Source organism: Amblyomma mixtum, chromosome 9, assembly GCF_055824585.1.
Source record: "Amblyomma mixtum isolate Tamu chromosome 9, ASM5582458v1, whole genome shotgun sequence".
NCBI classification, from domain to species: domain Eukaryota; kingdom Metazoa; phylum Arthropoda; class Arachnida; order Ixodida; family Ixodidae; genus Amblyomma; species Amblyomma mixtum.
The window spans coordinates 83,421,499-83,434,373 of NC_143020.1; the positions used below are offsets into that span (position 1 = coordinate 83,421,499).

General features: G+C 50.1%; 1 protein-coding gene across 1 annotated transcript; it reads left to right on the plus strand.

Moving 5' to 3' along the window:
* Positions 1-399: 399 nt before the first annotated feature.
* LOC149329910 (short-chain dehydrogenase/reductase family 9C member 7-like) lies at positions 400-7,683 on the plus strand. The gene is made up of 5 exons (XM_089559319.1): positions 400-625; positions 1,650-1,856; positions 4,768-4,953; positions 6,751-6,883; positions 7,344-7,683. Exons 1-5 carry the CDS (start codon positions 412-414, stop codon positions 7,681-7,683), a joined length of 1,080 nt encoding a protein of 359 aa, XP_089415445.1. The 5' UTR covers positions 400-411.
* Positions 7,684-12,875: the final 5,192 nt, after the last annotated feature.

A 12,875-nucleotide genomic window follows, 5' to 3' on the forward strand; every position in this document is an offset into this window, starting at 1 on the left:
GCCATTACTAAAACATTCCATACGAGTCGCTCGTGTGGAATTGTGGGAATATGGTGTCCGTATGATATGAAAAATGTTATGGACGTCCATACGTTTTTTGTATGGAGTCCATTCACTTTCCATAAAAATTTATATAACGTTTATAAAATATGCATGTAGTCATATGGAATCCGTAGGTTTCCATACGCGCTTTCCATAACGTCCATTCCGACTCTATACATTCCATACTGAGTCCATATGGTTGATATGTAAATATATGGAATTATGGGAGGAAACTTTCAGTATACCTATGTGTGTCGAATATTGCGAGAGCCAGGAATTCTGGTGCGCTTACCCAACCTTTCTTCCCTTCTCGTCTAGCAAGGCTACTATTTCAAAGGTCGAAGAGCTCGGGCTTCTCAAGAAAGAGCTATGTCCAGCATGCTGACAGTAAACAGACTGCTGGCGCTCGTCGCTCCGTGCCTGTGGGCCCTTGGGTCAACGGTCCCGGTGCTGCAGCAAATCTCCGCCACGTTCGGCTTCACTCTACTTACTTTGATCGTCGGCTACTGGTCCCTGTGGTACGGTCGACGACTGCTCTTCAACGGATCGGTCAAGCCCAACGGGAAAGCAGTGCTTATAACGGGTGAGTTCTACAAGACCTCTTCATGCCGCCGCTGTGGCTCAGTGGTTATGGTGCTCGGCTGCTGGCCCGAAAGACGCGGGTCCGGTCCCAGCTGCGGCGGTTGAATTTCTTTGGAGAAGAAATTCTAGAGGCCCGTGTACTGTGCGATGTCAGTGCACGTTAAAGAACCCCAGGTGGTCGATATTTTCGGAGCCCTCCAATACGGCGTCCATCATAGCCTGAGTCGCTTTGGGACGTTAAACCCCTTAAATTAACCAACCATCGGCCCAAAATAAACGGCTTAGCTGTTAGCTGGAATAACGCGGAATGCGTTCTTCCCAATTTATAAAAATGTAGCGGCCGGTTCAATGGAAACGTTGAGGAATGCAACCCACTGTGGTATTCAGAGAAGCGGAAGTGGGCGTGGAAGGCTGGCTTGAGCCCTTAGGAGTTCCGGTGCATATTATGGGACGTCCTGATTTGTGTGTCGAGCTTGTTGCCTCTGCTAGTTTGGTGTTCGGCATCACTAGGTGAGGTTAACACTTTCGTCTTCTAGCCCATCGCCATAACGTGTGTTCACTAAGCCTGCCCGGCATAGCAGGCGCCCACTTTCAACTCCCCGCAGGACACTACGAGCACATACCTGAGGAGTAGTACACAGGCTGGAGAGAGCACTCGAGTTAAGTGTAATGCATCATACCATTTTGACTGAAAATGCATCCCAATATTATACAAGCCGAATCGACATAAATTACATAAAACTAGCAGCCTACTAACTGTCCCGTTTATTACTTCTCTTGGATAAAAATGACGGGCCCTAACCCTCTTACACAGTGTCTTTACACAAGACTTCGCGTTTCTGCTGGTTCCGATAGAAACGCCAGCGCCAGCTGGCGGATCGCCAAGAAAGTGCTCCACCCGCAGCCCCGGGAACTAATCTCGGAATCAGCAGCATTCCATGAGACAGACTTAAATGCTGTTTGGCGGTTCATAATGTGCTGTGAACCATACATTGCAATGAGCAGTATCGTTTTTAATCTCGCAGGGTGCGATACCGGTATCGGGCATTATCTGGCCGAACGACTCGCCAGCGATGGATTTCTCGTGTTCGCTGGATGCTTGGACGCATCTGGAGTGGGGGCCGGAGAGCTAAAGGAGCGATCCGGTATCCGTGTGCTGCAGATGGACGTCACCGTAGAAGAAGAAGTTGAAGCTGCGGTAGAAAAAGTGGAAAAAGAATTGGACAATCTAGGTGAGCGACACTGCGCAGACGTTCGCTGCATCGTCGGAATAACCGCCCCTACAAAAATATTTGACACAGTCTATAGACTTCTGTGTAGAATGTCTATGGACTTCTGTCTATAAAGTCTATAGACTCTCTATTGACAGATCCTAGAGTACAGTCTATAGGCAAAACAATTGCTATAGACAGTCTATAGCCAATGTATAGATTTCGGGCCATACACTTTTAGTAGACTTTTGTCTATGAATGTCTATAGACTATGAATAGGCAGAAGGAAATATCTATGGGAAGACAATAGAGTCCGTAAGAAGTTCATAGACTGTCCATAGACCATTGTCATATGGACAAATGCAGGTAAATCTACGTCCGCTTTCGATCTAGGCTCTACCAGTCTTTTCACCGACTGTATTCGTGGAAAAAGATGCAAAAAGTGCTGTATATAAGCTATACACATCGTTGAGAAACATGGTTCACACGCCCAGTTCCCGGCCTGTGCGCGAGGCCCCACAACTGAGCGAAACAAGCAGCCCTTGGCCTAATCATGGGTCAGCTGTAATATTAAAGAATATGACCTCTAAGGAATTGGATTTATGGCGCATTTCAAACGGCAAACCAGACCAAGCTTTCTTGCGCCGCAAAACCGAAAGAGCCTGTTTCAATGGGTGATTTGGATACAGATTCTGAGTTCTGATTGGACCTCGACTTCATGGTTCCCGGACTCCCTAGACATTTGGCCTCTTCGTGGATTCGGAGAGGTGGTCCGGATCGCCGTTTGGAATTCGCCATTAGTGACGTAACTGTTTTTTCATAGATATATGGCTGCTGAAGAGACTTTTCGTGGTTAACTACACCGCCACAGTAGTGTGAGTAACCAGAATGTTATCGTGCTGGGTGAGAACCGCTTTTTTTCACATGGTGTGGTCCCCTGTGGGGAGGGGCGAGAATTCGTCTGCTGCTGGTTGAAAACCGTGGCGCGTGCGAAGTGGCAACTGCGTGCAGCTTGACAGCTACCGCCATCTGTCGCATGCGCTTGTCACTAACGTGAACTGAGCGTGCGTAGTAGGAGCTCGAGGTTTGTTTTCAACCAGTGGAGCTGAGGAGAGGCGCGCATGCGCGGAGCGGCCTTGCGAAAAAGGCGGATTGTGGATGAGGTACGGAATGTCTCCAGTTGCTCCGAACGCTCTCACATTAAAGAAATAAAACACAAATCGGTTACAAGTCCGCGACAGTTATGTTCGGGGTTAGTGAATGGAGGGATTTCAGAAAAGTTGGTCAGTTTGTGGTAGTTTGGGGAGGGAAGTGTGGTGTTGAAGACCCAGGGGGGAGGCAGCTCCCAACCCGATATTCCGTTTGCGAATGTTGGGAAGCGATGGGTACACATTAAACGAGCAACCGTATCCTCTCAGGAGCATACTATACTCTTAACTATTTGTGAGACTTTGGGGACACCTGGACTAACCATCCACCGCCACCGGCAGTGACCTCCTATCTGTCTCAAGGGGCTCATGACAGCTCGCATGCTACCAGTTAGTTTGACATCAGTTTTGGGAGCTCTTTATAATAGTGATCAATTCGGCAGCGCTCAGAAGGCGAAACGGGCGGGGGGGTTTGTTTACAGTATAACTAGCGTATGCTACGCCTGGGCTGAACTAGTGCATGTATGCATACGAGTGGCTTAGCATATTTTGCATGCCACCCGCAGAAAATGATGAGGATAACCTCGACAGAATGATAGACTTCTATGAACGATTTTTAGGAATCTACTTCTTGAAGAATTCCACATAGTGTTTCTCGGGTGTGTCTGCAAACGTATTTCCTATCTGGAAAATCTGCACCAGCTATTGTAGTATACCCTCGGGCAAAGCACGGGTTAGAAGCAATGCTCAATCGATTGTGGCCATGGTCCAGTGGCCTAAGGCATCAGACGAGCGCCGTCCATATTGCTTTCGGGCGCGTAGCAGAGAAAGTGTGTACAGCGAAAACTGCTACACGAAGGCCACATCGGCGGTTACTCACGTCAGCCGTGGACACCGCACGGGGGCACAGCCGACGGCGGCCAGTTGCTATGGCAACGAGCTGCTGCGCTTAACGACAAGTGCAAGAAGCACAGCGGCAGCTTTCGCTGGGATTCGCACGTTAGGCAGCATGGTGTCAACATTTGGTAGTTTTTTTTTTCTCAGGCCTACTTCGCTTTGCTTAACGGCAGTGGTAGGGACGGATGCAGATGCGTTGAGGAGTTCGTGACCATGGGGCCATTGGGGATTTCGGCAGACAGACGCGATAGTGCGGAATACATACTCATAATGGACGCCTGTATTAAAAAAAGAAACAGCAATAGTGAATTGCCTGATTTCTCGCCATATCGTGGGCCCAAGGAGTGGCATCCACAGCTCTGCCGGGTCACCCCATGCATCCCATGCATGCAAAACACCTCATGGACAAAGCCTACCCGCCACACATTACCCCACAGGACAGGCAGCCGTTTCTGTAAGGAAAAAATAAGATCACTAGAAGAAGCACTTTGTGAGGTCAAAGTCCAACTTTCTCGGGCAAAAATTTTTAAAATTTGAAGATTGTAAGATACTGTTATGAAAATATTGAAGGTAATGGCCCATTCTTTTGATCTGTAGCAAAATTTTCCTCCAAACTTTTTCCATCGCTCGCATCGAACAGTTAAGACTGCCATAGACAACCAATGGGGAACAGATTTTATGTCTGCAGAAACATTAACAAAAGAAATATACAAGACTGCCGTCGGGTGATCTGCGGATATATGGATTGTTATAGTGAAATCTTACATTGTATGAAAAAAATGCTTTCTTAAAAGGTTTACCGCTCAAAAATGCTCTTGTTCAGAATTGCTGCTTATGGAATACTTTTTGAATGTTGGTCCACTCGCCTTTTCCACCCTTTCCTGCAGTCTTATGGGCCGTGGTGTGCAACGCTGGTGTGGGGAGCATGGGCTACATAGACCTGCAGCCATTGAGTCGGGTGCGCCGAGTCTTCGACGTCAACACATTCGGCGTGCTGTCCGTGGCTACCGCGTTCCTGCCACTCCTGAAGAAGACGCGAGGAGGAAGGATTGTGGTTGTATCTAGCCTGCTGGGTACGTAGCGCCTTTCGTTGTTCAAACTGATAAACGGGAAGAGTATTTAGCGGGCGTCGGTCTGGTTTCAGACAATGTCTCGAAGACACTCGCCATATCTGTCTCACTGTGAGCGCAACTGTATCGCTCCCAACTTGTCTGACTGTCACCTATCGACGGACAACAGAGCAACAACAACAGCAACAACAAAGGCTTATCTGTTGTAAATCTTTCTTGCCTTTGTGTTCTACTTGGGTGGTGCTGGTGAGGGTACTTATACACAGGCAGCATTGCTTTGACTGGGTCACTTATTTCAGTGAACCTGTGTCTACTGTGTGGCCACTGTCCCCTAAGTCCCCTAAGAGTGCGTTTGTCACTATTTGCCGCTCATTTTTTGACCCTCCAGGGTACAAGACGCGCGAGACGTCGTTCAACGGAGCGTTCATTCTCCTCACGTTGCACAGGAGTGTCTCACGCGCGGCACAAAAACTTGGGCATAGTAAAAGATAATGATTGACATCACTAACGGCAGCACAACTGTCGTACTCCAACCTTTATGATAAGCGTTGAAACTACTTGTACATTGTCAGCTCTGCCAGTCTTATTTAACGTGCTGGACGTTACCTTTTTTCTTTATTCTTCTTAGTGCGTCTAGACATGCAGGAAGGCCTATTGTCGCATATTGTAACGGCAGTTTCCACAAAACCGGGACACACCTATGAGTCGCGAAAATGATGGTATGGCTGTGTGAACCGATTACACGCCACCATGCGCGTCGGTCTTGAGATGTCGATTAGCACGCCTCACCGACGGCCGAGGAATCTCGTCCGACATGAGCTGCAACCGTTCCAGCGCAGTCCTGCGTAATATATCATAGAAAAAATGAGTAATGTAACAGGTTATGAAGACATATATTCTGCAATTCTCTCTTCCTTGCAAACAGAGAAAAAAGGAAGATGAAGGACTTCCTCGTTCCTCCTCCTTGCCAGCGCGATCTAATCGAAGCTGATGTCCCACACTTTCTGAAAAACCGAGGCGGTGTCCTAGTGGTCTGAGCAACCACCTCGCATGCAGGAGGTGCAGGGTTCGATCCCCAATGCCTACGGGGACCCACCGGTGTGATTTTAGGTAGAGAAGTTCTTTCTGTAGCGGCCATGATGGTACCTGTCAGAATCACATGAAACGAATCGTTGTTGCCTTATTAGTACATCCTGTGTTTGTCCGCTGGCTATCGCAAGGTAGTGCCACAATGGCTACCACCGCAGTTACCGAGGATGCGGAGAGGGTATGCGGGGGAGTGTGAATGATGTTTCCAACATGAACTAAGTGTATTAACACAATGCGGTAGGGCGTGTGGTCCCAACTTGCTCAAAAAAAAAAAGGGGGATGGGAGTTGGTGAGCATTGGCAGAGGATTGTGTTCTGCGCGCGAATATGTGCACCTGACGCCACTTATCATCGGGAACAAAAGTCTTGAGGGCGCTTAGAAAGTGATTCGGACGTATAGACTACATGACTTTCAGCCATTATATCATTTCACTACTACCACGGATTAAAGAAAGTGTGTTTGAGTTTCTCCCTCATAAGTGCGGCCTCGATCCGGCGGCTAATAATACAACGATCGGTTTCGTTTGCGGCTCACACGTCCTGGAGACTTTTGTTCCCGACTGTACACGGGAGAAAGCACCTCATCGGCCTGCCACTGTAAAAATGGAGATCATTGAGTAATCAATTTTGGTTGACTGAGAAAGGTTTTGTGTGGTTACTCATGGTGGGGCCGTCCCTTCACCAGGATTTACTACATTTCTCGAAAACCCAGGAAGGGTACCAATTCCCGAGTGTCTGGCGTACAGCATGTCTAAGATGGCCGCCATTTCACTGGCGGACGGTCTGCGGCGACAGTACTTTGGCAAGGGCGTCCACGTTTGCACAGTCGAACCGACGGGATACAGGTGGGTCTAAGTAGAGCAGTTAGTTCCATGTTACTGTGTTTTGGGGTTAGAGGGTAGAGTAATTTTTGAGGCGTAGATATGTTCCTGCTGCGAGCACTTAAATTAATACATATTTTACTGCAGCTATCGCAGCTAGGAATACACCACAGCGGAACTTTTAGACAAGGACAAAGGAAAGACGGGACACCACCACGCTGGTGTCACGTCTTTTCTTTGTCCTTGTCTAAAGTCATACTGTGTTCTATTCCTCAGGCAGGGGCTTATTATTTTTATTTCCTTTTAGGTTGCCCCAACCTATTCATTGTGTTCTATTCCTAGCTCTCACGAGTTACCAACTAGCCCAGTCAGCAACTCTCACAACCTACCATAGATTAAGACATGTACATGTCTTTTCCTGTCACTGTGTGGCGGTGCTTATGTGGCGAGCTTATCGGTCATAAAAAATCGCCGTATATTTCAGGACTGCCATTTCCGACCATAACTTACTGGAAAAGAATATGGACGACGACCTAAAGAAGCTGCCCCCGAGGGTTCGAGAAGGACTGGACGAGCAGTTTGTGAACAGGCGTAAGCTCGCCACTAGACGTCTCTTGTCGTTTTTTTTGCGGGATGACCCTCGTGAGGCAGCTGACGGGGTGAGGTCAGCCGTTCTAGAACTGGCGCCCAAGGCTTACTACACGTGTGGCGGCCGGATTTACCTCGTTTACCGGCTCATGATGTGTCTCCTGCCAGCCGAGGTTGTCGACGAAGCGATTCATTTTGTTCGAAGCATGGCAGTGACGCTTTCAAAGCGAAAGTAAATAAAGAAATGGCGCAGATCTTGCCGTCGATTCTCAACCGCAGAGTCCATTTTGTAATTATTCTCCCAATGAGCATGACGTCAACGTGGCCGGGACCGAACCCACGTCGTTGGTTGGGTTTGACCCCATGAAGTAGTGCTTTCACACCAAGAGCCATCAGCACATTGAAGAGTACAGCTGTCTGAAATGCAACATCGTCACAGATTCGTGCCCAAGTACGCTGGTAGGCCTTCGAACATCCGTGGAACGACGCCGGGCCTGAGTTTCGGTTTTTCGCATTGCAGCGACACTGCTTCTCTGTTGATCAAAAACTCGTGAGACCGAATCCGTGGGGCAAAATGCCTCTCGCAGACACGGACATGCTTGGAGTCGAATCTAAATCCGCCGCTTTCTAGTCGGGGTATCTTGCGCTTCCATATTTTACGCTGCTCGGCGCCGCTCGGCAGACAGAACAGCAAGGCCTTTTCCTGCGTACCTACGTAGCCGGAGCGGCAACCCGCCACGCAGCAAGTATTCGGCATAGCAGACTGGCACGTCACATGCACTGTACTTATTTTGCAAACGAAGGCAATGTGAAAAGAGAAAATAGTTGCTGCCACACCACCGGCGTCCCATTCCGCCCGTAGACTCGCGGCCGTAGAGACGCTCGCTTCCTCGCGTCGTTGCCCCCACACGACTCTTAGCGCCACCTCGTGGAAGGCGCGGTCAACATATCAAGCTCTCCCATAGCGTTACGGAGAAGTTTCATGACCATAAAAGCATTGAAGGACTATGGTGTGGATTAAATATTGCGTTTACCCTGCGCGGTGAGATATGGTCGCATGCAGCCTATGACGAGGTTGCGAAAAAAAAACTCACTTGTCCTCACTTGATCACTCACCGCTGCCCTCATTTACAATATATCGGCTAGCTTTCGGAGTGTTAGGTAGCGATATGTCCAGTCTTTTGATATATATAAAGTATTTTACAATTGAAAGAGGCAAGATGTTTCTCTGGTTATTTTTTCATTCATCATGCATCCTCAGCATCGGCAAGAAACACGTGGCGCCCTCTCTCGGTGTGTTTGGCTAGGCGCACGTCGACGCTTTGGATAGTTGCTTTATGGAGGTTGAGTCACGCTGTATGAATGCGCGCTTTTATAAAAAGTACCTCAATCGGAAGGAGGCACATACACATAGGTAGCTACAAGAAAGCCCGCGCCCTGTAGGGTTATACAGAGAGGATTATAACGAAACTGTTGTGCTTGACAGGTGCATTTATTATTGCAAGCGCATACAGTGACTACATGAGGATGACTGATAGCGGAAATGCGAGCACATTAACAATGCAAAGCAATGAAACAGGTATTTCTGTTCAAGTAGCGCAGCGCGTAATTCGAGGACGCTACTGGTGTGACGTTCCACGTCACACCAGCGGTAACTCAGGACGTTCTACGTCCGCCGCTTACGAACGTGGGTGGCGCTGATGAACACTCTCAAGGTTAGGTTATTTGTAAACATAAATACCCCCGAAAGCAGAAGAATTGACAGCCGTCGCCGTAGCTCAGAGGTAGAGCACCGGACGCGTAATTCGGAGGTCGTGGGTTCGGATCCCACCGGCGGCATGAGTTTGTTTTTTCTTCTGCTTTTCTAATCAATTAGCTTTAAGCGATGACATATTCAGTTATATTCTAAACTAATCAACACCGCAAAATAATATAATTAAAAATCCCCTGTGCCCCTTGGTTTCTGTGGCTGTTGGCTTCTCTCATATTTATAACGAGCGCCTCATTCCCCTTACCTTGTTTGCTTAATTGCTTAGCGAGGGCCTCGATTCTGGCAGCCTTGATGCCATAGGAAGCATAAGAGGGTTCTCACACAGCTTCCACCCTCTCCGTTTGATGACGTTCCACGTCACACCAGCGGTAACTCAGGACGTTCTACGTCCGCCGCTTACGAACGTGGGTGGCGCTGATGAACACTCTCAAGGTTAGGTTATTTGTAAACATAAATACCTCCGAAAGCAGAAGAATTGACAGCCGTCGCCGTAGCTCAGAGGTAGAGCACCGGACGCGTAATTCGGAGGTCGTGGGTTCGGATCCCACCGGCGGCATGAGGTTGTTTTTCTTCTGCTTTTCTAATCAATTAGCTTTAAGCGATGACGTATTCAGTAATATTCTAAACTAATCAACACCGCAAAAGAAATTAATTAAAAATCCCCTGTGCCCCTTGGTTTCTGTGGCTGTTGGCTTCTCTCATATTTATAACGAGCCCCTCATTCCCCTTACCTTGTTTGCTTAATTGCTTAGCGAGGGCCTCGCTTCTGGCAGCCTTGATGCCATAGGAAGCATAAGAGGGTTCTCACACAGCTTCCACCCTCGCCGTTTGATGACTGTCGTGTCCGGTCGCTGTGTTGAATGCAGCGAAAGACGCACACGGTACTTTAAGACTTCGTTTATTTAAAGCCGATGAGGGTGCGACCAGCGTCGACCGAGGCAGGAGCCGAACTGGCCGCCCGAAGAAAGGGGGGAGCGGAGAAGCGTCCACGGGAGGGAGTGGCTTCCCAAAACAGGAGGAGGATGCGGGGGCGCACGGGGGCGCACCATGGGGGGGCATCTGGCGACAGCGTGCGACGAAGGGCAAGTGGTCGTTAGGAGGAGGATGCGAGTGGTCGTTAGGAGGAGGACGCGGGGGCGCACACACACAAAAGCAATAAGGGGACACAACACTTCCTTCCCCCTTAGAAAGTTGCCTGGTATCGTGCAGGGGGTCGGCGCTCACGCGTGGAGGCGCGCTGGCTTTGTGCGCTCGGGGGAGGAACACTTGTAGGCTGGCTGTTGTTCGCTGTGTCTCCTAGGTCTGTCCTGGGCGAAGTCTCTTCTTCCGGGAAGAGGTGCCAGGCTATGTGGGAAGATGGTGCACGTGTTCTCTCCGCTGGCGGACAGCTCTCAGACGGCGTCGTAAATCTACGCGGCTGGTTGAGATGTCGGCGTGCTACTGTGCCATGTATGTTGACGAGCCAAGAGCGCAGGCCTATGCGTCTGACAATTGTAGCTTCCTCCCAGCGTGGCTTTTTCAGAAACTGTCGGGCGAGGACGCGCTGCCCCTCATTAAGCGTGCCGCAGCGAGGAATTGCTTTTTCTTCCCGGAACGTCTCTGCCTTTGGCTCGGGGAGGATGGCTGTGAGCTGGGTTCGCATTTCACGCTCGAACATCATTTTCGAGGGGGTCTCGCCTGTTGTGCTCTGAACCGTCGTGTGCTGCTTGAAGAGAAAGCGCGCAAGGCGGCGCTGCAGCGAGCCTGTCTGATCTCTTTCAAGGGCGCGTTTTAGCTCGGCTACGTAGCGCTCGGCTTGTCCGTTTGTCGCTGGGTGGTAGGGGGCCGATGTAACTGATGAGATCCCGTTGTCGCGATAAAACTTGAGGATCTCCGCAGACACAAACGGTGTTCCGTTGTCCGACACTACCTTGCGCGGCAGGCCGAACGTTGCAAATAGTGATCGGAGGTTGTCAATGACTGCTGCCGAAGTCGTCTGTCCCATTTGCCTTATCTCAAGCCACTTTGTGTAGGCATCTACGACCACAAGGAAAGTGCAGCCCTCAATTGGTCCTGCAAAATCAATGTGCAGTGTGTGCCATGGTGTGTCTGGCTTTTCCCATTCTGGGACAGGAGCTTTCGGCGGGGCGCTCCGGCTGCTCTGGCAAGGCTTGCATTCTCGCACCACTGTTTCGATGTCGTTGTCAATGCCAGGCCACCACATGTAGCTTCTGGCACACTTTTTCATTGCAACGATGCCCCGATGTCCGGCGTGGATGAGAGACATAGCTTGTGCGCGTAGTTCTCTCGGCATCACAACTCGGGACCCAAATATGATGCAGCCGCGATGGGTGCTCAACTCTGTAGCTCGCCTGCGGTAAGCGTCGAAGTTGTCCCCTTTGAGTTTATGCACGTTGCCTTGTTGAACAGCTGTGTAAACTAGCCGGAGAGCTGCGCACTTCTGCGTAGATGCTGCAACTGTGCCTGCTGTAAGCGGAGGTTCTGGCAGTGCTTCGAACATCAGAACGTCTCCTGGTGGAAATGGTTCGTCAACAGTTGCGTCTAGTGGCAGACGGCTTAGCGCATCGGCGTTTTGATGTTTGCCGCATATCATCACGCCTAGTGGAGAAAACCAGTTTCTCCCTAGAAGGCTTGATCCTGTGCCCTTCACAACAAGCAGAGGTAGCGTATGGGTCTGGCCGTTGTAGTTAACCTGCACGTTGGCAGAGCCCAATAGTGGCAGATTCTGTCCTGACCACGTTCGCAGGTGCGTGTCGTCTTGTTGCAGGGCGGGTGCGTCAGATGGCCATGAAGTTCGGAACGTGTCCTCACTGATCAGAGTACAGGCTGCGCCGGAGTCCACCTCGAACTTAATCAGCTGGTGATGTACGCTTACTTCTGTAAAAATCTTCGGTCGCGTGCCGAGATTCATGGTGTTCAGGTCGTACAACACAGATGGTGTTGCTGATGTTGTTCCATGGAGATCAGATAGCGGCGTATTCTCTGAGTCGTTGACGCTGTGATTAGGCTGGGAAGGTGACTCTATCTTGGCAAGTCTCCGTTTCATAATGCATGCTCTTTCGATATGCCCTCGCTTGTGGCAAAAATTACACGTGGCTGACTGGAATCGACATCCCTGGGGGTTGTGTTGGTCGTCACACCGCCAGCAGCGTTGTGCCTTTTTGACCGATTTTACAACAACAGAAGGCTTGCGCACCTGGTTGCTTGTCTGGTGTACCGGCTCGGTGTTCCGGCGAATCCCTCTCTGCTGGTGACCGGCGCTCTCCGCTCGAACGGCGATGTCGTAAGCTTTGCTGAATGTGAGGTCCTTCTCAGCGAACAGGCGCTGCTGCAGTGACTCGTCACTCAGTCCGCACACAAATCTGTCGCGTAACATCACGTCCAAGGGAAGCATGGTGGTGTTAGCAGAAGAAGCTGCGTCTCCCTCCTGCCCGGTAGCTGTTGTCGACAGCGTTCCAAAATTGCAGTCGGCAGCGAGCTTCTTGAGCGCGGCTACGTAGGCGCTCACAGTTTCTCCTCCCAGTTGATCTCGTCGTTGGAAGCGAGCCCGGCTGTAGACCTCGGATGGCCTTGGGTCGTAGTGCTTTTGCAGCGCTTTTACGATGTCGTCGTAAGACACTGCCGCTGGTGTGCTTGGCTGAATAAGGGCGCAGGCAG

Bases quoted from the DNA above. Each gene is read 5' to 3' on its own strand.
- LOC149329910 (XM_089559319.1), top strand. From the start codon at position 412: ATGTCCAGCATGCTGACAGTAAACAGACTGCTGGCGCTCGTCGCTCCG. The intron at 626-1,649 runs GTGAGTTCTACA...TTAATCTCGCAG, and splicing joins GAAAGCAGTGCTTATAACGG to GGTGCGATACCGGTATCGGG. The intron at 1,857-4,767 runs GTGAGCGACACT...CCTTTCCTGCAG, and splicing joins AAAAGAATTGGACAATCTAG to TCTTATGGGCCGTGGTGTGC.